The following is a 26,132-nucleotide window of genomic DNA, read 5'->3' as shown; positions in this document are numbered from 1 at the left end:
TACTACATACTACATACTGCATACTACATGCTTCCATTCTTCCATACTACATACTACCTACTTCCATACTACATACTACCTACTTCCATACTACCTACTTCCATACTACATACTACCTACTTCCATACTTCCATACTACATACTGCATACTACCTACTTCCATACTACATACTTCCATACTGCATACTACACACTTCCATACTACATACTTCCATACTACCTACTTCCATACTACCTACAACATACTATATACTTCCAAACTACATACTTCCATACTGCATACTACATACTTCCATACTACATATTACATACTTCCATACTACATACTTCCATAATACCTACTACATCCTACATACTTCCATAGTACCTACTACATACTTCCATACTACCTACTTCATACTACATACTACCTACTTCCATACTACATACTGCATACTTCCATACTACCTACTTCATACTACATACTTCCATACTACCTACTTCCATACTACATATTACATACTTCCATACTACATGCTACCTAACATCTCATAACATCCCAGAACATCTCTAAAACATCCCAGAACATCCCAGAACATCTCAAAACATCTCCAGAACATCTCTAGAACATCCCAGAACATCTCAGAACATCTCTAGAACATCTCCAGAAGATCCCAGAACATCTCCAGAACATCTCAGAACATCCCAGAACATCTCCAGAACATCCCAGAACATCTCTAGAACATCCCAGAACATCTCCAGAACATCTCTAGAACATCCCAGAACTGTGGTGTTTGTGTGAAAGAAGGTGTGGTGACACTAAACTGTTGGTTTGTGCGGTTGTTGATCAGAAGTAATTCATCTCTTATTACCAGATAAATAAATAAATAAATGAATAAATAAATGATCAGATAAATGAATAAATGAATAAATGAACCAGAGTCATTCTTTAAGTGTGTCCCTGTGATGGACTGGGACCTGTCCAGGTGTGCGATAGGCTCCGCCCCCCTGCGACCCGACCGACGGATTAACCTGAGACAATCTGAACATAATCCATCTTCTTTTTATCTGTCAACAAACATCCATTTTTACATTTAAAGGGACAGTTCGCCTCTGGAATAATTTTTTCTCATGGTCTGAAACTGTTTCAGGTTTTAGGTGCAGGTGAAAATCACTGTGTGAAAGTGTGCGTGTACGTGCACAGACCTCCAGGTCATCCAGCATCAGTAGCTGCGACTCTGACAGGATGCAGAGCATCTTGGTCCAGGTGTCAGGCTCCGCCCTCCGCCCACAGGACAGCCAATGGATGGAGGTGCTCTTCAACTCTGTGACATCATCATGACAGACACTGATGTCACACAGCTGAAACACAAAGCTCAGCAGGAAGCAGGTGAAGCTGGAACGACTCTGAGGAACATCTCTAGAACATCCCAGAACATCTCCAGAACATCTCAGAACATCTCCAGAACATCTCAGAACATCTCTAGAACATCTCTAGAACATCCCAAAACATCCCAGAACATCTCTAGAACATCTCTAGAACATCCCAAAACATCCCAGAACATCTCTAGAACATCCCAGAACATCTCAGAACATCTCTAGAACATCCCAGAACATCCCAGAACATCTCTAGAACATCTCAGAACATCTCTAGAACATTTCAGAACATCTCTAGAACATCTCAGAACATCTCAGAACATCCCAGAACATCTCAGAACATCCCAAAACATCCCAGAACATCTCTAGAACATCCCAGAACATCTCAGAACATCTCTAGAACATCCCAGAACATCCCAGAACATCTCTAGAACATTTCAGAACATCTCTAGAACATCTCAGAACATCTCTAGAACATTTCAGAACATCTCTAGAACATCTCAGAACATCTCAGAACATCCCAAAACATCCCAGAACATCTCTAGAACATCTCAGAACATCTCTAGAACATCCCAAAACATCCCAGAACATCCCAGAACATCTCAGAACATCTCAGAACATCCCAGAACATCTCAGAACATCTCCAGAATATCTCTAGAACATCTCTAGAACATCCCAGAACATCTCTAAAACATCTCTAGAACATCTCTAGAACATCTCCAGAACATCTCAGAACATCTCTAAAACATCCCAGAACATCTCAGAACATCCCAGAACATCTCTAGAACATCCCCAGAACATCTCCAAAACATCCCAGAACATCTCTAGAACATCTCAGAACATCCCAGAACATCTCTAGAACATCTCAGAACATCTCCAGAACATCTCTAGAACATCCCAGAACATCTCCAGAACATCTCTAGAACATCCCAGAACATCTCTAAAACATCTCTAGAACATCTCTAAGACATCTCAGAACATCCCAGAACATCTCTAAAACATCCCAGAACATCTCCAGAACATCTCAGAACATCTCCAGAACATCTCTAGAACATCCCAAAACATCTCTAAAACATCCCAGAACATCTCAGAACATCTCTAGAACATCCCCGAACATCTCAGAACATCTCTAGAACATCCCAAAACATCCTAGAACATCTCAGAACATCCCAGAACATCTCTAGAACATCTCAGAACATCTCAGAACATCCCAGAACATCTCAGAACATCTCCAGAACATCTCTAGAACATCTCTAGAACGTCCCAGAACATCTCTAGAACATCCCAAAACATCCCAGAACATCTCTAGAACATCTCAGAACATCTCAGAACATCCCAGAACATCCCAGAACATCTCCAGAACATCTCTAGAACATCTCTAGAACGTCCCAGAACATCTCTAGAACATCCCAAAACATCCCAGAACATCTCAGAACATCCCAGAACATCTCTAGAACATCTCAGAACATCCCTAGAACATCCCAGAACATCTCTAGAACATCTCAGAACATCCCAGACACATCTCTAGAACATCTCAGAACATCTCTAGAACATCTCAGAACATCTACAGAACATCTCAGAACATCCCAGAACATCTCTAGAACATCTCTAGAACATCCCCGAACATCTCAAAACATCTCTAGAACATCTCTAGAACATCTCCAAAACATCTCAGAACATCCCAGAACATCTCTAAAACATCCCAGAACATCTCCAGAACATCCCAGAACATCTCTAAAACATCCCAGAACATCTCTAAAACATCTCTAGAACATCTCAGAACATCCCCGAACATCTCAGAACATCCCAAAACATTCCAGAACATCTCTAGAACATCTCAGAACATCCCAGAACATCTCTAGAACATCTCCAGAAGATCCCAGAACATCTCCAGAACATCTCAGAACATCCCAGAACATCTCCAGAACATCTCTAGAACATCCCAGAACTGTGGTGTTTGTGTGAAAGAAGGTGTGGTGACACTAAACTGTTGGTTTGTGCGGTTGTTGATCAGAAGTAATTCATCTCTTATTAATGCACAACAAGAAAAAACAGCAGGGAGCCTCCAACAGAACTGGATTCAGAACCAGAATCTTCCAACCCTACACCATGATCCCCCCTCCACCAAACTTTACACTTGGCACAATGCAGTCAGACCAGTACCGTTCCCATGGCAACCGCCAAACCCAGACTCCCCCATAAGATCGCCAGATGGAGAAGCCTGATTGGTCCCTCCAGAGAAGGCGTCTCCACTGCTCTACAGTCCAGCGGCGGCGTGCTTTACACCGCTGCATCCGACGCTTTGCATTGCACTTGGTGATGTGTGGCTTGGATGCAGTTGCCATGGAAACACCTACGCACTGTTCCTGAGCTAATCTGTAGTGACTGCAACACCTGAGTTTAACTATCTGTATGGCTGAGTGAATACTTTTGGTAATATAGTGCCTGTTCCGCCCTCCAACTGTTCAGTTACAGCAGTGAACTCTATACTCACCAATCACATTCATCCAGCCCAGATGTTGGCACCTGGACAGGTGTTTGACCAGCGTCTCCATGGAAACAGGATCGTCAGGACGCACCTGAAGCATTGCAGTATTTTTCAGTATTTTTACGGTATTTATCAGTATTTTACAGTATCTTATAGTATTTTTTCAGTATTTTGTCAGTATTTTTTTCAGCTGCTGGATGTATTTTTCAGTACTTTCAGTATTTTACAGTATATTTTTCAGTATTTTACAGCAGCTGGATGTATTTTTACAGTATTTTACAGTATTTTACAGCTGCTGGATGTATTTTAAGCTCATTGTTTCCTGTGTGTAGTTACATGAGACGGGTCTGCAGAGACGTTGCTGCCTTTCGGACCCTGATCCACCTCTTACGGTCACCTTCTGCTGCCCGGGCCCGTCCGGCTCCTCAGGAGGTGGGACCCGTTCACCGTCCTGACGGCGCTGCCTGTTCCCCCGACGCTCCTCTGGGATCCGGCCATCTGGTCACCTGTGGGGACGATGACTCTCTGGCTGCTGAACTTTAACACCTTAATGAGATTCACAGATTATCACCGTCACACTCCGACCGCCACGTGTCTGTATTCCCACGTTTGCGAGGACCCTGAACCCAATTCTGGGGCCGGAAACCGGGTCAGAACCAAAAAAAAACCCGGCAAATTTATGAAAACAAAAGAGACATCAAGAGGTCAAAGGTTAGATTATCTTTTTTATTCTGGAGAAAGCTCAGAGCCGATTGGTCAGCTGATCGGAAAAACACAAACATACAAAACGGTCACATGATCAAAACAACTGTCCAGCAGGCCAATGGGAGGGGAACACGGTTACCATGGCAGCGGGGAGGAGCAGCAGGTTTAAAGTGACAGAGTGGCAGTTTAACGTCTCAGAGACTGTTAGCATTCCTCATTCACAACAATGGGCTGCGTTAGCTTCGAGCTAATCTGGGACACCGCCGATCGATCCCTCTGATTGATTGATTGATTGATTATCAGTTTATATTTGCATAGATACGAGATGAAACTAGTGCAAGATGACAGCCGCTGCCTGGAGGGATCGATACCCGAGCAGGTGTCCTTCAGGTGGAGTCACGTGACAGGTGACGAACATTCTCAGGGAGCGCTAAATGGGACAAAATAATAAGGGGCGGAGCCTGTGTGACCAAAGGTCAGGGGTGACCCACGTGTTTCTGCTTAACCGTAACAGAACCGAACCAGAAACCGCCGAACACCACAAACCAGTGAGGACAGAACAGGACAGGTGAGACCGTGCGCTGTTTGACAGCCAGTGCAGGAAACTACAGAAGGACTCTGCCTGTTTAACAAATCAGAGAAGAAGAAGAAGCTGTTTGGTTTGTGTCAGAAGGAAAAGAAGAAGAAGAACTCCAGTCAGCCCGATAAGTCTTATAATACGAGACTAAACACTACACATCCCTACAGAGGGCGAGTCTTTGGCTGAGTTACATCGTGTTCACTAAATACTGATCGTACGGGTCTGTGATCGCCTCCGATTCCTTCTGCATCCACACACACACCTGTCAATCCACCTGGCCTACAGGTGGGCCAGGTGTTTACCAGGTAGGCCAGGTGTTCCACGGGTGGGCCAGGTGTTTACCAGGTAGGCCAGGTGTTCCACAGGTGGGCCAGGTGTTTTACAAGGTGAGCCAGGTGTTCCACAGGTGGGCCAGGTGTTTTACAAGGTGGGCCAGGTGTTTTACAAGGTGGGCCAGGTGTTTACCAGGTAGGCCAGGTGTTCCACAGGTAGGCCAGGTGTTCCACAGGTGGGCCAGGTGTTTACCAGGTTGGTCAGGTGTTCCACAGGTGGGCCAGGTGTTTTACAAGGTGGGCCAGGTGTTTACCAGGTAGGCCAGGTGTTTTACCAGGTGGGCCACGTGTTTTACAAGGTGGGCCAGGTGTTCCACAGGTGGGCCAGGTGTTTACCAGGCGGGCCAGGTGTTTTACCAGGTGGGCCAGGTGTTTTACAAGGTGGGCCAGGTGTTTTACAAGGTGGGCCAGGTGTTTACCAGGTGGGCCAGGTGTTCCACAGGTGGGCCAGGTGTTTTACAAGGTGGGCCAGGTGTTTACCAGGCGGGCCAGGTGTTTTACAAGGTGGGCCAGGTGTTTTGCCAGGTGTCCCAGGTGTTTTACAAGGTGGGCCAGGTGTTTTACAAGGTGGGCTAGGTGTTTTACCAGGTAGGCCAGGTGTTTTACCAGGTGGGCCAGGTGTTTTACAAGGTGGGCCAGGTGTTTTACAAGGTGGGCCAGGTGTTTTACAAGGTGGGCCAGGTGTTTTACAAGGTGTGCCAGGTGTGTTACAAGGTGGGCCAGGTGTTTTACAAGGTGGGCCAGGTGTTTTGCCAGGTGTGCCAGGTGTTTTACAAGGTGGGCCAGGTGTTTTACAAGGTGGGCCAGGTGTTTTACAAGTTGGGCCAGGTGTTTTACCAGGTGTTTTGCCAGGTGTTCCACAGGTGGGCCAGGTGTTTTACAAGGTGTTTTACAAATTGGCCAGGTGTTTTGCCAGGTAGGCCAGGTGTTTTGCCAGGTGTTTTACCAGGTGGGCCAGGTGTTTTGCCAGGTAGCCCAGGTGTGTTGCCAGGTGTTTTACCAGGTGTTTTACCAGGTAGGTCAGGTGTGTTGCCAGGTGTTTTACCAGGTAGGCCAGGTGTTTTACCAGGTATTTTACCAGGTAGGTCAGGTGTGTTGCCAGGTGTTTTGCCAGGTGTTTTACCAGGTAGGCCAGGTGTGTTGCCAGGTGTTTTACCAGGTGAGTGTGGACGCAGAGGAATCAACCGTCTCACAGACCCTACTTCCTGTGACGGCGTCATTGTCCTAATAAGGCGTTGTCCCCTCCCACTCCAGCAGGTATTGGACCGTCCCCTGAGCGGTGACACGGCGAGCCAACACCTGGTACCGCTCCCCATTGGTCAGTCTGCCCGCCACTCCAAAGTACGAGGATATGGAGGAGTGCAGGTGGGAGGAGTCTGACGGGATCTGGGAGGGGTCCGATAGGAAGTGGGAGGGCTCTATGGACAGGTGGGCGGGGCTTGTAGCATCTGGGTCATCGTTGATCTGGTCCTCCACTCCAAGCTCCTCCCCCGCCTCACTGCGATTGGCCCACTGGCTGTAACTGTTGCTGGGCAGCTTCCTCTTCCTGCTGCCCACTCTCCTCCTGAGGACAGAGACAGGTGATCAGGTGTGGGCGGAGCCACAGGTGTGGGCGGAGCCACAGGTGTGGGCGGAGCCACAGGTGGAGCTTACCTGAAGTGGTAGGATGCGCTGGTGGAGGCCGAGCCGGAGGTGGAGGCGTCGGTGGAGTCCTGGTCGATGCTGACGGTTCTGCTGGAGCTGCTGCAGAAGAAGAAGGTCACATGAGACCAGCTGGAACTGGTTATTGATCCGTTTATTGATCAGTTTATTGATCGATCCGTTTATTGATCCCTGTATCGATTCGTTTATTGACCCATTTATCGATCCGTTTATTGATCCCTGTATCGATTCGTTTATTGACCCATTTATCGATCCGTTTATTGATCCCTGTATCGATCCGTTTATTGATCCCTGTATCGATTCGTTTATTGATCCCTGTATCGATCCGTTTATTGATCCCTGTATCGATCCGTTTATTGACCCATTTATCGATCCGTTTATTGATCCCTGTATCGATCCGTTTATTGATCCCTGTATCGATTCGTTTATTGATCCCTGTATCGATCCGTTTATTGATCCCTGTATCGATTCGTTTATTGACCCATTTATCGATCCGTTTATTGATCCCTGTATCGATCCGTTTATTGATCCCTGTATCGATCCGTTTATTGATCCCTGTATCGATTCGTTTATTGATCCCTGTATCGATCCGTTTATTGATCCCTGTATCAATTCGTTTATTGACCCAGTTATCGATCCGTTTATTGATCACTGTATCGATCAGTTTACTGATCGATCCGTTCATTGATCCCTGTATCGATCCGTTTATTGACCCATTTATTGATCCGTTTCTTGATCACTGTATCGATCAGTTTACTGATCGATCCGTTCATTGATCGCTGTATCGATCAATTTATTGATCGATCCGTTCATTGATCCCTGTATCGATCAGTTTATTGATCGCTGTATCGATCAGTTTATTGATCGCCGTATCGATCAGTTTATTGATCCCCGTATCGACCAGTTTATTGATCGCCGTATTGATCAGTTTATTGATCACTGTATCGTTCACTTTATTGATCGCTGTATTATTGATCGCTGTATCGATCAGTTTATTGATCGCTGTATCGTTCAGTTTATTGATCGCTGTATCGATCAGTTTATTGATCACTGTATTGTTCAGTTTATTGATCACTGTATCCTTCAGTTTATTGATCACTGTATCGATCTCTTTATTGATCACTGTATCGATCAGTTTATTGATCGCTGTATCGATCAGTTTATTGATGGCTGTATCGTTCAGTTTATTGATCGCTGTATCGTTCAGTTTATTGATCGCTGTATCGTTCAGTTTATTGATCGCTGTATCGTTCAGTTTATTGATCGCTGTATCGTTCAGTTTATTGATCACTGTATCGATCTCACCTCTTGAGGCTCTGCAGCTCATCCAGGGTGAAGTCAAAGATGTTGGCCATGTGGTGGTTGGTGGTCCAGCTGCAGGTCAACTCATTCTGTAAATGGTTACAGAGTTAGATGAGGGGGCGGAGCCTCCAGTCAACCATTTATCAACAGAAGAAGACTCTTACATTAGGAATGGCATCCTCCAGAAGCCACTTGGACTTCCTCTTCTTCCTCTCAGCTGAGCCACTAAGAGATACACACAGTTTACTGGGTTATGCTTCATTTCAAGGACCAAAACCAGACTGCCTGCTGGTTCTGTTCTGCAGAATTCCACATCAGGTGCTCAGAATCACCTGGAGTCAGGTGTTTCAGGAAAGCTCACCAGAACACATTCAGATGTTTGCACTTTCCTCTGAGTAACCATAACTACCTGCTCGGGGCCTTCTTGTGGCCACGCCCCCCGTCGTTCTGAGCGCGCTCAGGAAACAGCTTGGTGGGAGGGTTGGGGGGGACTCGTGTCCTCAGGCGAAAGATGCACTTCCTCTTCTTGATCTCCTTCCCACAGAGGAACCTGCACACACACACCTGCAGGTGAGGACATGTCCAGCAGGTAAACAGCTGACCCACAGTGTGGTGGCTTGGTCTTACTTGCTCTTGTATTTGTTCAGAGCGTCCAGCAGGTGCTGCCCCCTCTCTGCAGGAGGAGTGTTCGACAGCTGCACCAAAACACAAACAAATAAACAACTCTCAATCTGCATCAGGACACACATAAACAGGTTGGGTGCAGCCCGGTGCAGCCCGGTTTCCGGTGGTTCTGGTACCTTTCCCAGCTGTAAATGGTCCCAGTTGGCCGAGACGAAGGCCAGAATCTCATCCAGCTCAAAGTATTTCTTCTTGCTGCTCACGGACAGGTTGTACAGAACCAGGTGGACCACGTCGACCCACCTGAGGGACAAGCGACGGATGTACTCGGAACCTTTGTTGCACACCGCACACAGGAAGAGGTAGAACCTGAGCGGGGTCACGGAACAGAACCGTCAGCTGGACTGGAGCAGAACTGAGCGAGATGAGCAGGACCTGAACAGAACCTGAACCACCGACCTGTCTCCGAACATCATGGAGTCCTGCAGAACCTGCGTGCACGCCTCATGGAACCACTGCTGACACCGGAAACACTGCAGCATCTTCAGGTACCACCTGCACAAAGGCATCAAGATCAGAACCGGCATCGGTCCCAGTCTCTTGGCTGTGTTCCAAACCACCTACTTCTCCTACTACTCCTACTAACTTTAACTTTTTTAAGTGCCCGGATGCATACTAGATTCTCTGAAATGTTGGGTATGCATCATGAGGTTACTACTCATACGCAAACTACCCAAGATGCAACGTAACGTGACGTCGCCGATCGTCATTTCCTGTCAAAACGGCAGTTTCAAGCTAGCTACAACGAGGGTAGGTTCACTTCCTGTTTTCAAAACAAAAGCACCAATTGTATGGTAATGGCTTTCCCTATGATAAAAGGCAACGGGTATTTTATTTGGTGAAAATAACCGGAAGTGCGTTGCTCACTGCGGCTAGCTTTAGTAGCGCCGAATTCGTGGGAACAAAATTGTAAACAGCCGGTATTTTGTCAGGTTTTCAACACGTTGGGGATCTAAACGACTACTTTCTCACCTGAAAATGTTTCAAATGTTGCTAAAGTTTACAGAGTTTAGAGCTTAAGAGAAATCAGCTTCAGGCCGGCTGATTTCAGCTCGGGCAGGAGCGCAATGCAGTATGCACATACTGCATACTCATCGATCAGAGAGTATGCAGAGCGTTTACCCATGTAGTATGCAGTATGCAGTATGGAAGTATGGAACTATGTAGTTTGTAGTATGCAGTATGTAGTATTTAAGTATGTAGTATGCAGTATGTAGTATGGACGTATGGAGTATGTAAGTATGTAGTATGTAGTGTAGTATGTAGTATGGAAGTATGTAGTATGGAAGTATGTAATATGTAGTATGCAGTATGCAGTACGTAGTATGGAAGTATGTAGTATGTAATATGCAGTATGTAGTATGCAGTATGTAGTAAGCAGTATGTAATATGAAGTATGCAGTATGGAAGTATGTAGTATGTAGTATGCAGTATGTAGTATGCAGTATGTAGTATGCAGTATGTAATATGAAGTATGTAGTATGGAAGTATGTAATATGTAGTATGCAGTATGCAGTACGTAGTATGGAAGTATGTAGTATGCAGTATGTAATATGAAGTATGCAGTATGGAAGTATGTAGTATGTAGTGTGGTAGTATGTAGTATGCAGTATGTAGTAAGCAGTATGTAATATGAAGTATGCAGTATGGAAGTATGTAGTATGTAGTAAGCAGTATGTAATATGAAGTATGCAGTATGGAAGTATGTAGTATGTAGTATGCAGTATGCAGTATGGAAATATGCAGTATGTAGTATGCAGTATGCAGAATGGAAGTATGTAGTATGCAGTATGTAATATGAAGTATGCAGTATGGAAGTATGGAAGTATGTAGTATGGAAGTATGTAGTATGTAGTATGGAAGTATGTAGTATGGAAGTATGTAGTATGTAGTATGGAAGTATGTAGTATGCAGTATGTAGTAAGCAGTATGGAAATATGTAGTATGTAGTATGCAGTATGGAAGTATGTAGTGTGCAGTATGCAGTATGGAAGTATGCAGTATGCAGTATGTAGTATGTAGTATGCAGTATGCAGGATGCAGTATGCAGTATGTAGTAGGCGGTTTCGAAAACATGCTCTGGGGGGTCTGAGGGGTCCAACTTACTCTCCCGGCCCGCCGCAGTAACAGTAACACTGCTGCTGATTGGTCCGGTGCTGAGAGTCCCAGTCCAGAGAGTCCAGCTCGTACGGCAGAACCTGCTTCATGGCTGACAGAGCTTTGGCTATCGGACCTTTCTTCAGGGCTCCGCCTTTCTGAGGAGACGGGTCAGAGAAGGAGACGGGTCAGAGAGAAGGAGACGAGTCAGAGAAGGAGACGGGTCAGAGAAGGAGACGGGTCAGAGAAGGAGACGGGTCAGAGAGAAGGAGACGGGTCAGAGAAGGAGACGGGTCAGAGAAGGAGACGGGTCAGAGAAGGAGACGGGTCAGAGAGAAGGAGACGGGTCAGAGAGAAGGAGACGAGTCAGAGAAGGAGACGGGTCAGAGAGAAGGAGACGGGTCAGAGAAGGAGACGGGTCAGAGAAGGAGACGGGTCAGAGAAGGAGACGGGTCAGAGAGAAGGAGACGGGTCAGAGAAGGAGACGGGTCAGAGAGAAGGAGACGGGTCAGAGAGAAGGAGACGGGTCAGAGAAGGAGACGGGTCAGAGAAGGAGACGGGTCAGAGAAGGAGACGGGTCAGAGAGAAGGAGACGGGTCAGAGAGAAGGAGACGGGTCAGAGAGAAGGAGACGGGTCAGAGAAGGAGACGGGTCAGAGAAGGAGACGGGTCAGAGAAGGAGACGGGTCAGAGAGAAGGAGACGGGTCAGAGAGAAGGAGACGGGTCAGAGAAGGAGACGGGTCAGAGAAGGAGACGGGTCAGAGAGAAGGAGACGGGTCAGAGAGAAGGAGACGGGTCAGAGAAGGAGACGGGTCAGAGAGAAGGAGACGGGTCAGAGAGAAGGAGACGGGTCAGAGAGAAGGAGACGGGTCAGAGAAGGAGACGGGTCAGAGAGAAGGAGACGGGTCAGAGAAGGAGACGGGTCAGAGAGAAGGAGACGAGTCAGAGAAGGAGACGGGTCAGAGAAGGAGACGGGTCAGAGAAGGAGACGGGTCAGAGAAGGAGACGGGTCAGAGAGAAGGAGACGGGTCAGAGAAGGAGACGGGTCAGAGAAGGAGACGGGTCAGAGAAGGAGACGGGTCAGAGAGAAGGAGACGGGTCAGAGAAGGAGACGGGTCAGAGAGAAGGAGACGGGTCAGAGAGAAGGAGACGGGTCAGAGAAGGAGACGGGTCAGAGAGAAGGAGACGGGTCAGAGAAGGAGACGGGTCAGAGAAGGAGACGGGTCAGAGAAGGAGACGGGTCAGAGAGAAGGAGACGAGTCAGAGAAGGAGACGGGTCAGAGAGAAGGAGACGGGTCAGAGAAGGAGACGGGTCAGAGAAGGAGACGGGTCAGAGAGAAGGAGACGGGTCAGAGAGAAGGAGACGGGTCAGAGAAGGAGACGGGTCAGAGAAGGAGACGGGTCAGAGAGAAGGAGACGGGTCAGAGAAGGAGACGGGTCAGAGAGAAGGAGACGGGTCAGAGAGAAGGAGACGGGTCAGAGAAGGAGACGGGTCAGAGAGAAGGAGACGGGTCAGAGAAGGAGACGGGTCAGAGAAGGAGACGGGTCAGAGAGAAGGAGACGGGTCAGAGAGAAGGAGACGGGTCAGAGAAGGAGACGGGTCAGAGAAGGAGACGGGTCAGAGAAGGAGACGGGTCAGAGAGAAGGAGACGGGTCAGAGAGAGAAGGAGACGGGTCAGAGAGAAGGAGACGGGTCAGAGAAGGAGACGGGTCAGAGAGAAGGAGACGGGTCAGAGAAGGAGACGGGTCAGAGAGAAGGAGACGGGTCAGAGAGAGAAGGAGACGGGTCAGAGAGAAGGAGACGGGTCAGAGAAGGAGACGGGTCAGAGAGAAGGAGACGGGTCAGAGAAGGAGACGGGTCAGAGAGAAGGAGACGGGTCAGAGAGAAGGAGACGGGTCAGAGAAGGAGACGGGTCAGAGAAGGAGACGGGTCAGAGAAGGAGACGGGTCAGAGAGAGAAGGAGACGGGTCAGAGAAGGAGACGGGTCAGAGAGAAGGAGACGGGTCAGAGAAGGAGACGGGTCAGAGAGAAGGAGACGGGTCAGAGAAGGAGACGGGTCAGAGAGAAGGAGACGGGTCAGAGAGAAGGAGACGGGTCAGAGAAGGAGACGGGTCAGAGAAGGAGACGGGTCAGAGAGAAGGAGACGGGTCAGAGAAGGAGACGGGTCAGAGAAGGAGACGGGTCAGAGAAGGAGACGGGTCAGAGAAGGAGACGGGTCAGAGAAGGAGACGGGTCAGAGAGAAGGAGACGGGTCAGAGAGAAGGAGACGGGTCAGAGAAGGAGACGGGTCAGAGAAGGAGACGGGTCAGAGAAGGAGACGGGTCAGAGAGAAGGAGACGGGTCAGAGAGAAGGAGACGGGTCAGAGAAGGAGACGGGTCAGAGAAGGAGACGGGTCAGAGAAGGAGACGGGTCAGAGAGAAGGAGACGGGTCAGAGAGAAGGAGACGGGTCAGAGAGAAGGAGACGGGTCAGAGAAGGAGACGGGTCAGAGAGAAGGAGACGGGTCAGAGAAGGAGACGGGTCAGAGAGAAGGAGACGGGTCAGAGAGAAGGAGACGGGTCAGAGAAGGAGACGGGTCAGAGAGAAGGAGACGGGTCAGAGAAGGAGACGGGTCAGAGAGAAGGAGACGGGTCAGAGAAGGAGACGGGTCAGAGAGAGAAGGAGACGGGTCAGAGAGAAGGAGACGGGTCAGAGAAGGAGACGGGTCAGAGAAGGAGACGGGTCAGAGAAGGAGACGGGTCAGAGAGAAGGAGACGGGTCAGAGAAGGAGACGGGTCAGAGAGAAGGAGACGGGTCAGAGAAGGAGACGGGTCAGAGAGAGAAGGAGACGGGTCAGAGAGAAGGAGACGGGTCAGAGAAGGAGACGGGTCAGAGAAGGAGACGGGTCAGAGAAGGAGACGGGTCAGAGAAGGAGACGGGTCAGAGAGAAGGAGACGGGTCAGAGAGAAGGAGACGGGTCAGAGAAGGAGACGGGTCAGAGAGAAGGAGACGGGTCAGAGAAGGAGACGGGTCAGAGAGAGAAGGAGACGGGTCAGAGAGAAGGAGACGGGTCAGAGAAGGAGACGGGTCAGAGAGAAGGAGACGGGTCAGAGAGAAGGAGACGGGTCAGAGAAGGAGACGGGTCAGAGAGAAGGAGACGGGTCAGAGAAGGAGACGGGTCAGAGAGAAGGAGACGGGTCAGAGAGAAGGAGACGGGTCAGAGAAGGAGACGGGTCAGAGAGAAGGAGACGGGTCAGAGAAGGAGACGGGTCAGAGAGAAGGAGACGGGTCAGAGAAGGAGACGGGTCAGAGAGAAGGAGACGGGTCAGAGAAGGAGACGGGTCAGAGAGAAGGAGACGGGTCAGAGAAGGAGACGGGTCAGAGAGAGAAGGAGACGGGTCAGAGAGAAGGAGACGGGTCAGAGAAGGAGACGGGTCAGAGAGAGAAGGAGACGGGTCAGAGAGAAGGAGACGGGTCAGAGAAGGAGACGGGTCAGAGAGAAGGAGACGGGTCAGAGAGAAGGAGACGGGTCAGAGAGAAGGAGACGGGTCAGAGAAGGAGACGGGTCAGAGAAGGAGACGGGTCAGAGAGAAGGAGACGGGTCAGAGAAGGAGACGGGTCAGAGAGAAGGAGACGGGTCAGAGAAGGAGACGGGTCAGAGAAGGAGACGGGTCAGAGAGAAGGAGACGGGTCAGAGAGAAGGAGACGGGTCAGAGAAGGAGACGGGTCAGAGAGAAGGAGACGGGTCAGAGAGAAGGAGACGGGTCAGAGAAGGAGACGGGTCAGAGAGAAGGAGACGGGTCAGAGAGAAGGAGACGGGTCAGAGAAGGAGACGGGTCAGAGAGAAGGAGACGGGTCAGAGAGAAGGAGACGGGTCAGAGAAGGAGACGGGTCAGAGAGAAGGAGACGGGTCAGAGAGAAGGAGACGGGTCAGAGAAGGAGACGGGTCAGAGAGAAGGAGACGGGTCAGAGAAGGAGACGGGTCAGAGAAGGAGACGGGTCAGAGAGAAGGAGACGGGTCAGAGAGAAGGAGACGGGTCAGAGAGAAGGAGACGGGTCAGAGAGAAGGAGACGGGTCAGAGAAGGAGACGGGTCAGAGAGAAGGAGACGGGTCAGAGAAGGAGACGGGTCAGAGAAGGAGACGGGTCAGAGAGAAGGAGACGGGTCAGAGAGAAGGAGACGGGTCAGAGAAGGAGACGGGTCAGAGAGAAGGAGACGGGTCAGAGAAGGAGACGGGTCAGAGAGAAGGAGACGGGTCAGAGAGAAGGAGACGGGTCAGAGAGAAGGAGACGGGTCAGAGAAGGAGACGGGTCAGAGAAGGAGACGGGTCAGAGAGAAGGAGACGGGTCAGAGAAGGAGACGGGTCAGAGAGAAGGAGACGGGTCAGAGAGAAGGAGACGGGTCAGAGAGAAGGAGACGGGTCAGAGAAGGAGACGGGTCAGAGAGAAGGAGACGGGTCAGAGAAGGAGACGGGTCAGAGAGAAGGAGACGGGTCAGAGAAGGAGACGGGTCAGAGAGAAGGAGACGGGTCAGAGAAGGAGACGGGTCAGAGAAGGAGACGGGTCAGAGAGAAGGAGACGGGTCAGAGAAGGAGACGGGTCAGAGAGAAGGAGACGGGTCAGAGAAGGAGACGGGTCAGAGAGAAGGAGACGGGTCAGAGAAGGAGACGGGTCAGAGAAGGAGACGGGTCAGAGAAGGAGACGGGTCAGAGAAGGAGACGGGTCAGAGAGAAGGAGACGGGTCAGAGAGAAGGAGACGGGTCAGAGAAGGAGACGGGTCAGAGAGAAGGAGACGGGTCAGAGAAGGAGACGGGTCAGAGAGAAGGAGACGGGTCAGAGAAGGAGACGGGTCAGAGAGAAGGAGACGGGTCAGAGAAGGAGACGGGTCAGAGAGAAGGAGACGGGTCAGAGAAGGAGACGGGTCAGAGAGAAGGAGACGGGTCAGAGAAGGAGACGGGTCAGAGAAGGAGACGGGTCAGAGAGAAGGAGACGGGTCAGAGAAGGAGACGGGTCAGAGAAGGAGACGGGTCAGAGAAGGAGACGGGTCAGAGAAGGAGACGGGTCAGAGAGAAGGAGACGGGTCAGAGAAGGAGACGGGTCAGAGAAGGAGACGGGTCAGAGAGAAGGAGACGGGTCAGAGAGAAGGAGACGGGTCAGAGAAGGAGACGGGTCAGAGAAGGAGACGGGTCAGAGAAGGAGACGGGTCAGAGAAGGAGACGGGTCAGAGAAGGAGACGGGTCAGAGAGAAGGAGACGGGTCAGAGAGAGAAGGAGACGGGTCAGAGAAGGAGACGGGTCAGAGAGAAGGAGACGGGTCAGAGAGAAGGAGACGGGTCAGAGAGAGAAGGAGACGGGTCAGAGAGAAGGAGACGGGTCAGAGAAGGAGACGGGTCAGAGAGAAGGAGACGGGTCAGAGAAGGAGACGGGTCAGAGAGAAGGAGACGGGTCAGAGAGAGAGGAGACGGGTCAGAGAGAAGGAGACGGGTCAGAGAAGGAGACGGGTCAGAGAGAAGGAGACGGGTCAGAGAAGGAGACGGGTCAGAGAGAAGGAGACGGGTCAGAGAGAAGGAGACGGGTCAGAGAAGGAGACGGGTCAGAGAAGGAGACGGGTCAGAGAAGGAGACGGGTCAGAGAGAAGGAGACGGGTCAGAGAAGGAGACGGGTCAGAGAAGGAGACGGGTCAGAGAAGGAGACGGGTCAGAGAGAAGGAGACGGGTCAGAGAAGGAGACGGGTCAGAGAGAAGGAGACGGGTCAGAGAAGGAGACGGGTCAGAGAGAAGGAGACGGGTCAGAGAGAAGGAGACGGGTCAGAGAAGGAGACGGGTCAGAGAAGGAGACGGGTCAGAGAGAAGGAGACGGGTCAGAGAAGGAGACGGGTCAGAGAAGGAGACGGGTCAGAGAAGGAGACGGGTCAGAGAAGGAGACGGGTCAGAGAAGGAGACGGGTCAGAGAAGGAGACGGGTCAGAGAAGGAGACGGGTCAGAGAAGGAGACGGGTCAGAGAAGGAGACGGGTCAGAGAAGGAGACGGGTCAGAGAGAAGGAGACGGGTCAGAGAGAAGGAGACGGGTCAGAGAAGGAGACGGGTCAGAGAAGGAGACGGGTCAGAGAGAAGGAGACGGGTCAGAGAGAAGGAGACGGGTCAGAGAAGGAGACGGGTCAGAGAAGGAGACGGGTCAGAGAAGGAGACGGGTCAGAGAGAAGGAGACGGGTCAGAGAGAAGGAGACGGGTCAGAGAGAAGGAGACGGGTCAGAGAAGGAGACGGGTCAGAGAGAAGGAGACGGGTCAGAGAAGGAGACGGGTCAGAGAGAAGGAGACGGGTCAGAGAGAAGGAGACGGGTCAGAGAAGGAGACGGGTCAGAGAGAAGGAGACGGGTCAGAGAAGGAGACGGGTCAGAGAGAAGGAGACGGGTCAGAGAAGGAGACGGGTCAGAGAGAGAGGAGACGGGTCAGAGAGAAGGAGACGGGTCAGAGAAGGAGACGGGTCAGAGAAGGAGACGGGTCAGAGAAGGAGACGGGTCAGAGAGAAGGAGACGGGTCAGAGAGAAGGAGACGGGTCAGAGAAGGAGACGGGTCAGAGAGAAGGAGACGGGTCAGAGAAGGAGACGGGTCAGAGAGAAGGAGACGGGTCAGAGAGAAGGAGACGGGTCAGAGAAGGAGACGGGTCAGAGAGAAGGAGACGGGTCAGAGAGAAGGAGACGGGTCAGAGAAGGAGACGGGTCAGAGAGAAGGAGACGGGTCAGAGAAGGAGACGGGTCAGAGAGAAGGAGACGGGTCAGAGAGAAGGAGACGGGTCAGAGAAGGAGACGGGTCAGAGAGAAGGAGACGGGTCAGAGAAGGAGACGGGTCAGAGAGAAGGAGACGGGTCAGAGAAGGAGACGGGTCAGAGAGAAGGAGACGGGTCAGAGAAGGAGACGGGTCAGAGAGAAGGAGACGGGTCAGAGAAGGAGACGGGTCAGAGAGAAGGAGACGGGTCAGAGAGAAGGAGACGGGTCAGAGAAGGAGACGGGTCAGAGAGAAGGAGACGGGTCAGAGAGAAGGAGACGGGTCAGAGAGAAGGAGACGGGTCAGAGAGAAGGAGACGGGTCAGAGAGAAGGAGACGGGTCAGAGAGAAGGAGACGGGTCAGAGAAGGAGACGGGTCAGAGAAGGAGACGGGTCAGAGAGAAGGAGACGGGTCAGAGAAGGAGACGGGTCAGAGAGAAGGAGACGGGTCAGAGAGAAGGAGACGGGTCAGAGAAGGAGACGGGTCAGAGAGAAGGAGACGGGTCAGAGAGAAGGAGACGGGTCAGAGAAGGAGACGGGTCAGAGAGAAGGAGACGGGTCAGAGAGAAGGAGACGGGTCAGAGAAGGAGACGGGTCAGAGAGAAGGAGACGGGTCAGAGAGAAGGAGACGGGTCAGAGAAGGAGACGGGTCAGAGAAGGAGACGGGTCAGAGAGAAGGAGACGGGTCAGAGAGAAGGAGACGGGTCAGAGAAGGAGACGGGTCAGAGAGAAGGAGACGGGTCAGAGAGAAGGAGACGGGTCAGAGAAGGAGACGGGTCAGAGAGAAGGAGACGGGTCAGAGAGAAGGAGACGGGTCAGAGAAGGAGACGGGTCAGAGAGAAGGAGACGGGTCAGAGAGAAGGAGACGGGTCAGAGAAGGAGACGGGTCAGAGAGAAGGAGACGGGTCAGAGAAGGAGACGGGTCAGAGAAGGAGACGGGTCAGAGAGAAGGAGACGGGTCAGAGAGAAGGAGACGGGTCAGAGAGAAGGAGACGGGTCAGAGAGAAGGAGACGGGTCAGAGAAGGAGACGGGTCAGAGAGAAGGAGACGGGTCAGAGAAGGAGACGGGTCAGAGAAGGAGACGGGTCAGAGAGAAGGAGACGGGTCAGAGAGAAGGAGACGGGTCAGAGAAGGAGACGGGTCAGAGAGAAGGAGACGGGTCAGAGAAGGAGACGGGTCAGAGAGAAGGAGACGGGTCAGAGAGAAGGAGACGGGTCAGAGAGAAGGAGACGGGTCAGAGAAGGAGACGGGTCAGAGAAGGAGACGGGTCAGAGAGAAGGAGACGGGTCAGAGAAGGAGACGGGTCAGAGAGAAGGAGACGGGTCAGAGAGAAGGAGACGGGTCAGAGAGAAGGAGACGGGTCAGAGAGAAGGAGACGGGTCAGAGAAGGAGACGGGTCAGAGAGAAGGAGACGGGTCAGAGAAGGAGACGGGTCAGAGAGAAGGAGACGGGTCAGAGAAGGAGACGGGTCAGAGAGAAGGAGACGGGTCAGAGAAGGAGACGGGTCAGAGAGAAGGAGACGGGTCAGAGAAGGAGACGGGTCAGAGAGAAGGAGACGGGTCAGAGAAGGAGACGGGTCAGAGAGAAGGAGACGGGTCAGAGAAGGAGACGGGTCAGAGAAGGAGACGGGTCAGAGAGAAGGAGACGGGTCAGAGAAGGAGACGGGTCAGAGAGAAGGAGACGGGTCAGAGAAGGAGACGGGTCAGAGAGAAGGAGACGGGTCAGAGAAGGAGACGGGTCAGAGAAGGAGACGGGTCAGAGAAGGAGACGGGTCAGAGGAAGGAGACGGGTCAGAGAAGGAGACGGGTCAGAGAGAAGGAGACGGGTCAGAGAGAAGGAGACGGGTCAGAGAAGGAGACGGGTCAGAGAGAAGGAGACGGGTCAGAGAAGGAGACGGGTCAGAGAGAAGGAGACGGGTCAGAGAAGGAGACGGGTCAGAGAGAAGGAGACGGGTCAGAGAAGGAGACGGGTCAGAGAGAAGGAGACGGGTCAGAGAAGGAGACGGGTCAGAGAGAAGGAGACGGGTCAGAGAGAAGGAGACGGGTCAGAGAAGGAGACGGGTCAGAGAGAAGGAGACGGGTCAGAGAAGGAGACGGGTCAGAGAAGGAGACGGGTCAGAGAAGGAGACGGGTCAGAGAAGGAGACGGGTCAGAGAGAAGGAGACGGGTCAGAGAAGGAGACGGGTCAGAGAAGGAGACGGGTCAGAGAGAAGGAGACGGGTCAGAGAGAAGGAGACGGGTCAGAGAGAAGGAGACGGGTCAGAGAAGGAGACGGGTCAGAGAAGGAGACGGGTCAGAGAGAAGGAGACGGGTCAGAGAGAAGGAGACGGGTCAGAGAAGGAGACGGGTCAGAGAGAAGGAGACGGGTCAGAGAGAAGGAGACGGGTCAGAGAAGGAGACGGGTCAGAGAAGGAGACGGGTCAGAGAGAAGGAGACGGGTCAGAGAGAAGGAGACGGGTCAGAGAGAAGGAGACGGGTCAGAGAGAAGGAGACGGGTCAGAGAGAAGGAGACGGGTCAGAGAGAAGGAGACGGGTCAGAGAGAAGGAGACGGGTCAGAGAGAAGGAGACGGGTCAGAGAGAAGGAGACGGGTCAGAGAAGGAGACGGGTCAGAGAGAAGGAGACGGGTCAGAGAGAAGGAGACGGGTCAGAGAGAAGGAGACGGGTCAGAGAAGGAGACGGGTCAGAGAGAAGGAGACGGGTCAGAGAAGGAGACGGGTCAGAGAAGGAGACGGGTCAGAGAGAAGGAGACGGGTCAGAGAAGGAGACGGGTCAGAGAAGGAGACGGGTCAGAGAGAAGGAGACGGGTCAGAGAAGGAGACGGGTCAGAGAAGGAGACGGGTCAGAGAGAAGGAGACGGGTCAGAGAGAGGAGACGGGTCAGAGAGAAGGAGACGGGTCAGAGAGAAGGAGACGGGTCAGAGAGAAGGAGACGGGTCAGAGAGAAGGAGACGGGTCAGAGAGACGGTCAGAGGAGACGGGTCAGAGAGAAGGAGACGGGTCAGAGAGAAGGAGACGGGTCAGAGAAGGAGACGGGTCAGAGAGAAGGAGACGGGTCAGAGAGAAGGAGACGGGTCAGAGAGAAGGAGACGGGTCAGAGAGAAGGAGACGGGTCAGAGAGAAGGAGACGGGTCAGAGAGAAGGAGACGGGTCAGAGAAGGAGACGGGTCAGAGAGAAGGAGACGGGTCAGAGAGAAGGAGACGGGTCAGAGAGAAGGAGACGGGTCAGAGAAGGAGACGGGTCAGAGAGAAGGAGACGGGTCAGAGAGAAGGAGACGGGTCAGAGAGAAGGAGACGGGTCAGAGAAGGAGACGGGTCAGAGAGAAGGAGACGGGTCAGAGAGAAGGAGACGGGTCAGAGAGAAGGAGACGGGTCAGAGAAGGAGACGGGTCAGAGAAGGAGACGGGTCAGAGAGAAGGAGACGGGTCAGAGAGAAGGAGACGGGTCAGAGAGAAGGAGACGGGTCAGAGAAGGAGACGGGTCAGAGAGAAGGAGACGGGTCAGAGAAGGAGACGGGTCAGAGAAGGAGACGGGTCAGAGAGAGGAGACGGGTCAGAGAGAAGGAGACGGGTCAGAGAGAAGGAGACGGGTCAGAGAAGGAGACGGGTCAGAGAGAAGGAGACGGGTCAGAGAGAAGGAGACGGGTCAGAGAGAAGGAGACGGGTCAGAGAGAAGGAGACGGGTCAGAGAAGGAGACGGGTCAGAGAAGGAGACGGGTCAGAGAGAAGGAGACGGGTCAGAGAAGGAGACGGGTCAGAGAGAAGGAGACGGGTCAGAGAAGGAGACGGGTCAGAGAGAAGGAGACGGGTCAGAGAAGGAGACGGGTCAGAGAAGGAGACGGGTCAGAGAAGGAGACGGGTCAGAGAAGGAGACGGGTCAGAGAAGGAGACGGGTCAGAGAAGGAGACGGGTCAGAGAGAGGAGACGGGTCAGAGAAGGAGACGGGTCAGAGAGAAGGAGACGGGTCAGAGAGAAGGAGACGGGTCAGAGAAGGAGACGGGTCAGAGAGAAGGAGACGGGTCAGAGAAGGAGACGGGTCAGAGAGAAGGAGACGGGTCAGAGAAGGAGACGGGTCAGAGAAGGAGACGGGTCAGAGAGAAGGAGACGGGTCAGAGAAGGAGACGGGTCAGAGAAGGAGACGGGTCAGAGAAGGAGACGGGTCAGAGAAGGAGACGGGTCAGAGAAGGAGACGGGTCAGAGAGAAGGAGACGGGTCAGAGAAGGAGACGGGTCAGAGAAGGAGACGGGTCAGAGAAGGAGACGGGTCAGAGAAGGAGACGGGTCAGAGAGAAGGAGACGGGTCAGAGAAGGAGACGGGTCAGAGAAGGAGACGGGTCAGAGAGAAGGAGACGGGTCAGAGAAGGAGACGGGTCAGAGAGAAGGAGACGGGTCAGAGAAGGAGACGGGTCAGAGAAGGAGACGGGTCAGAGAGAAGGAGACGGGTCAGAGAAGGAGACGGGTCAGAGAGAGGAGACGGGTCAGAGAGAAGGAGACGGGTCAGAGAAGGAGACGGGTCAGAGAGAAGGAGACGGGTCAGAGAGAGGAGACGGGTCAGAGAGAAGGAGACGGGTCAGAGAGAAGGAGACGGGTCAGAGAAGGAGACGGGTCAGAGAGAAGGAGACGGGTCAGAGAGAAGGAGACGGGTCAGAGAAGGAGACGGGTCAGAGAGAAGGAGACGGGTCAGAGAGAAGGAGACGGGTCAGAGAAGGAGACGGGTCAGAGAGAAGGAGACGGGTCAGAGAAGGAGACGGGTCAGAGAGAAGGAGACGGGTCAGAGAAGGAGGTCAGAGAAGGAGACGGGTCAGAGAGAAGGAGACGGGTCAGAGAAGGAGACGGGTCAGAGAGAAGGAGACGGGTCAGAGAGAAGGAGACGGGTCAGAGAAGGAGACGGGTCAGAGAGAAGGAGACGGGTCAGAGAGAAGGAGACGGGTCAGAGAAGGAGACGGGTCAGAGAGAAGGAGACGGGTCAGAGAGAAGGAGACGGGTCAGAGAAGGAGACGGGTCAGAGAGAAGGAGACGGGTCAGAGAGAAGGAGACGGGTCAGAGAAGGAGACGGGTCAGAGAGAAGGAGACGGGTCAGAGAGAAGGAGACGGGTCAGAGAAGGAGACGGGTCAGAGAGAAGGAGACGGGTCAGAGAGAAGGAGACGGGTCAGAGAGAAGGAGACGGGTCAGAGAAGGAGACGGGTCAGAGAGAAGGAGACGGGTCAGAGAGAAGGAGACGGGTCAGAGAAGGAGACGGGTCAGAGAGAAGGAGACGGGTCAGAGAAGGAGACGGGTCAGAGAGAAGGAGACGGGTCAGAGAAGGAGACGGGTCAGAGAGAAGGAGACGGGTCAGAGAGAAGGAGACGGGTCAGAGAGAAGGAGACGGGTCAGAGAGAAGGAGACGGGTCAGAGAAGGAGACGGGTCAGAGAGAAGGAGACGGGTCAGAGAGAAGGAGACGGGTCAGAGAGAAGGAGACGGGTCAGAGAGAAGGAGACGGGTCAGAGAGAAGGAGACGGGTCAGAGAGAAGGAGACGGGTCAGAGAAGGAGACGGGTCAGAGAGAAGGAGACGGGTCAGAGAGAAGGAGACGGGTCAGAGAGAAGGAGACGGGTCAGAGAAGGAGACGGGTCAGAGAGAAGGAGACGGGTCAGAGAGAAGGAGACGGGTCAGAGAGAAGGAGACGGGTCAGAGAAGGAGACGGGTCAGAGAGAAGGAGACGGGTCAGAGAAGGAGACGGGTCAGAGAGAAGGAGACGGGTCAGAGAAGGAGACGGGTCAGAGAAGGAGACGGGTCAGAGAAGGAGACGGGTCAGAGAGAAGGAGACGGGTCAGAGAGAAGGAGACGGGTCAGAGAGAAGGAGACGGGTCAGAGAGAAGGAGACGGGTCAGAGAAGGAGACGGGTCAGAGAGAGGAGACGGGTCAGAGAGAAGGAGACGGGTCAGAGAAGGAGACGGGTCAGAGAGAAGGAGACGGGTCAGAGAAGGAGACGGGTCAGAGAGAAGGAGACGGGTCAGAGAGAAGGAGACGGGTCAGAGAAGGAGACGGTCAGAGAGAAGGAGACGGGTCAGAGAAGGAGACGGGTCAGAGAGAAGGAGACGGGTCAGAGAGAAGGAGACGGGTCAGAGAGAAGGAGACGGGTCAGAGAGAAGGAGACGGGTCAGAGGGAGACGGGTCAGAGAGAAGGAGACGGGTCAGAGAAGGAGACGGGTCAGAGAGAAGGAGACGGGTCAGAGAAGGAGACGGGTCAGAGAAGGAGACGGGTCAGAGAAGGAGACGGGTCAGAGAGAAGGAGACGGGTCAGAGAAGGAGACGGGTCAGAGAGAAGGAGACGGGTCAGAGAAGGAGACGGGTCAGAGAAGGAGACGGGTCAGAGAGAAGGAGACGGGTCAGAGAGAAGGAGACGGGTCAGAGAGAGGAGACGGGTCAGAGAGAAGGAGACGGGTCAGAGAGAAGGAGACGGGTCAGAGAAGGAGACGGGTCAGAGAGAAGGAGACGGGTCAGAGAGAAGGAGACGGGTCAGAGAAGGAGACGGGTCAGAGAAGGAGACGGGTCAGAGAGAAGGAGACGGGTCAGAGAGAAGGAGACGGGTCAGAGAGAAGGAGACGGGTCAGAGAAGGAGACGGGTCAGAGAGAAGGAGACGGGTCAGAGAAGGAGACGGGTCAGAGAGAGGAGACGGGTCAGAGAGAAGGAGACGGGTCAGAGAGAAGGAGACGGGTCAGAGAAGGAGACGGGTCAGAGAGAAGGAGACGGGTCAGAGAGAAGGAGACGGGTCAGAGAGAAGGAGACGGGTCAGAGAGAAGGAGACGGGTCAGAGAAGGAGACGGGTCAGAGAAGGAGACGGGTCAGAGAAGGAGACGGGTCAGAGAAGGAGACGGGTCAGAGAGAAGGAGACGGGTCAGAGAGAAGGAGACGGGTCAGAGAGAAGGAGACGGTCAGAGAGGAGACGGGTCAGAGAGAAGGAGACGGGTCAGAGAAGGAGACGGGTCAGAGAGAAGGAGACGGGTCAGAGAAGGAGACGGGTCAGAGAAGGAGACGGGTCAGAGAAGGAGACGGGTCAGAGAAGGAGACGGGTCAGAGAAGGAGACGGGTCAGAGAGAAGGAGACGGGTCAGAGAGAAGGAGACGGGTCAGAGAGAAGGAGACGGGTCAGAGAAGGAGACGGGTCAGAGAAGGAGACGGTCAGAGAAGGAGACGGGTCAGAGAGAAGGAGACGGGTCAGAGAAGGAGACGGGTCAGAGAGAAGGAGACGGGTCAGAGAAGGAGACGGGTCAGAGAGAAGGAGACGGGTCAGAGAGAAGGAGACGGGTCAGAGAGAAGGAGACGGGTCAGAGAGAAGGAGACGGGTCAGAGAAGGAGACGGGTCAGAGAGAAGGAGACGGGTCAGAGAGAAGGAGACGGGTCAGAGAGAAGGAGACGGGTCAGAGAAGGAGAACGGGTCAGAGAAGGAGACGGGTCAGAGAAGGAGACGGGTCAGAGAGAAGGAGACGGGTCAGAGAAGGAGACGGGTCAGAGAAGGAGACGGGTCAGAGAAGGAGACGGGTCAGAGAGAAGGAGACGGGTCAGAGAAGGAGACGGGTCAGAGAGAAGGAGACGGGTCAGAGAGAAGGAGACGGGTCAGAGAAGGAGACGGGTCAGAGAAGGAGACGGGTCAGAGAGAAGGAGACGGGTCAGAGAAGGAGACGGGTCAGAGAAGGAGACGGGTCAGAGAAGGAGACGGGTCAGAGAAGGAGACGGGTCAGAGAGAAGGAGACGGGTCAGAGAGAAGGAGACGGGTCAGAGAAGGAGACGGGTCAGAGAGAAGGAGACGGGTCAGAGAAGGAGACGGGTCAGAGAGAAGGAGACGGGTCAGAGAAGGAGACGGGTCAGAGAAGGAGACGGGTCGAGAGAAGGAGACGGGTCAGAGAGAAGGAGACGGGTCAGAGAAGGAGACGGGTCAGAGAGAAGGAGACGGGTCAGAGAGAAGGAGACGGGTCAGAGAAGGAGAACGGGTCAGAGAAGGAGACGGGTCAGAGAGAAGGAGACGGGTCAGAGAAGGAGACGGGTCAGAGAAGGAGACGGGTCAGAGAAGGAGACGGGTCAGAGAAGGAGACGGTCAGAGAGAAGGAGACGGGTCAGAGAAGGAGACGGGTCAGAGAGAAGGAGACGGGTCAGAGAGAAGGAGACGGGTCAGAGAGAAGGAGACGGGTCAGAGAAGGAGACGGGTCAGAGAA

General features: G+C 52.8%; 1 protein-coding gene across 1 annotated transcript in view; it reads right to left on the bottom strand.

Annotated features, from left to right (window-relative positions):
- Positions 1 to 6,035: 6,035 nt before the first annotated feature.
- phf19 (PHD finger protein 19) overlaps positions 6,036 to 26,132 on the bottom strand; it is a 41,816-nt gene continuing 21,719 nt past the window's right edge. Inside the window, exons 6-14 of the mRNA XM_075468875.1 lie at positions 11,213 to 11,361; positions 9,506 to 9,601; positions 9,226 to 9,415; positions 9,053 to 9,120; positions 8,835 to 8,975; positions 8,590 to 8,650; positions 8,429 to 8,514; positions 7,115 to 7,204; positions 6,036 to 7,025 (exon numbers count right to left, since the gene is read on the bottom strand). Coding sequence (XP_075324990.1) covers positions 6,686 to 7,025; positions 7,115 to 7,204; positions 8,429 to 8,514; positions 8,590 to 8,650; positions 8,835 to 8,975; positions 9,053 to 9,120; positions 9,226 to 9,415; positions 9,506 to 9,601; positions 11,213 to 11,361 — 1,221 coding nt within the window. The 3' untranslated portion in view covers positions 6,036 to 6,685. The remainder of the gene's footprint in view (positions 7,026 to 7,114; positions 7,205 to 8,428; positions 8,515 to 8,589; positions 8,651 to 8,834; positions 8,976 to 9,052; positions 9,121 to 9,225; positions 9,416 to 9,505; positions 9,602 to 11,212; positions 11,362 to 26,132) is intronic.

This window comes from Odontesthes bonariensis, chromosome 6 (assembly GCF_027942865.1).
Source record: "Odontesthes bonariensis isolate fOdoBon6 chromosome 6, fOdoBon6.hap1, whole genome shotgun sequence".
Lineage (NCBI taxonomy): Eukaryota > Metazoa > Chordata > Actinopteri > Atheriniformes > Atherinopsidae > Odontesthes > Odontesthes bonariensis.
This window is presented reverse-complemented; position numbering and strand designations above follow the sequence as displayed.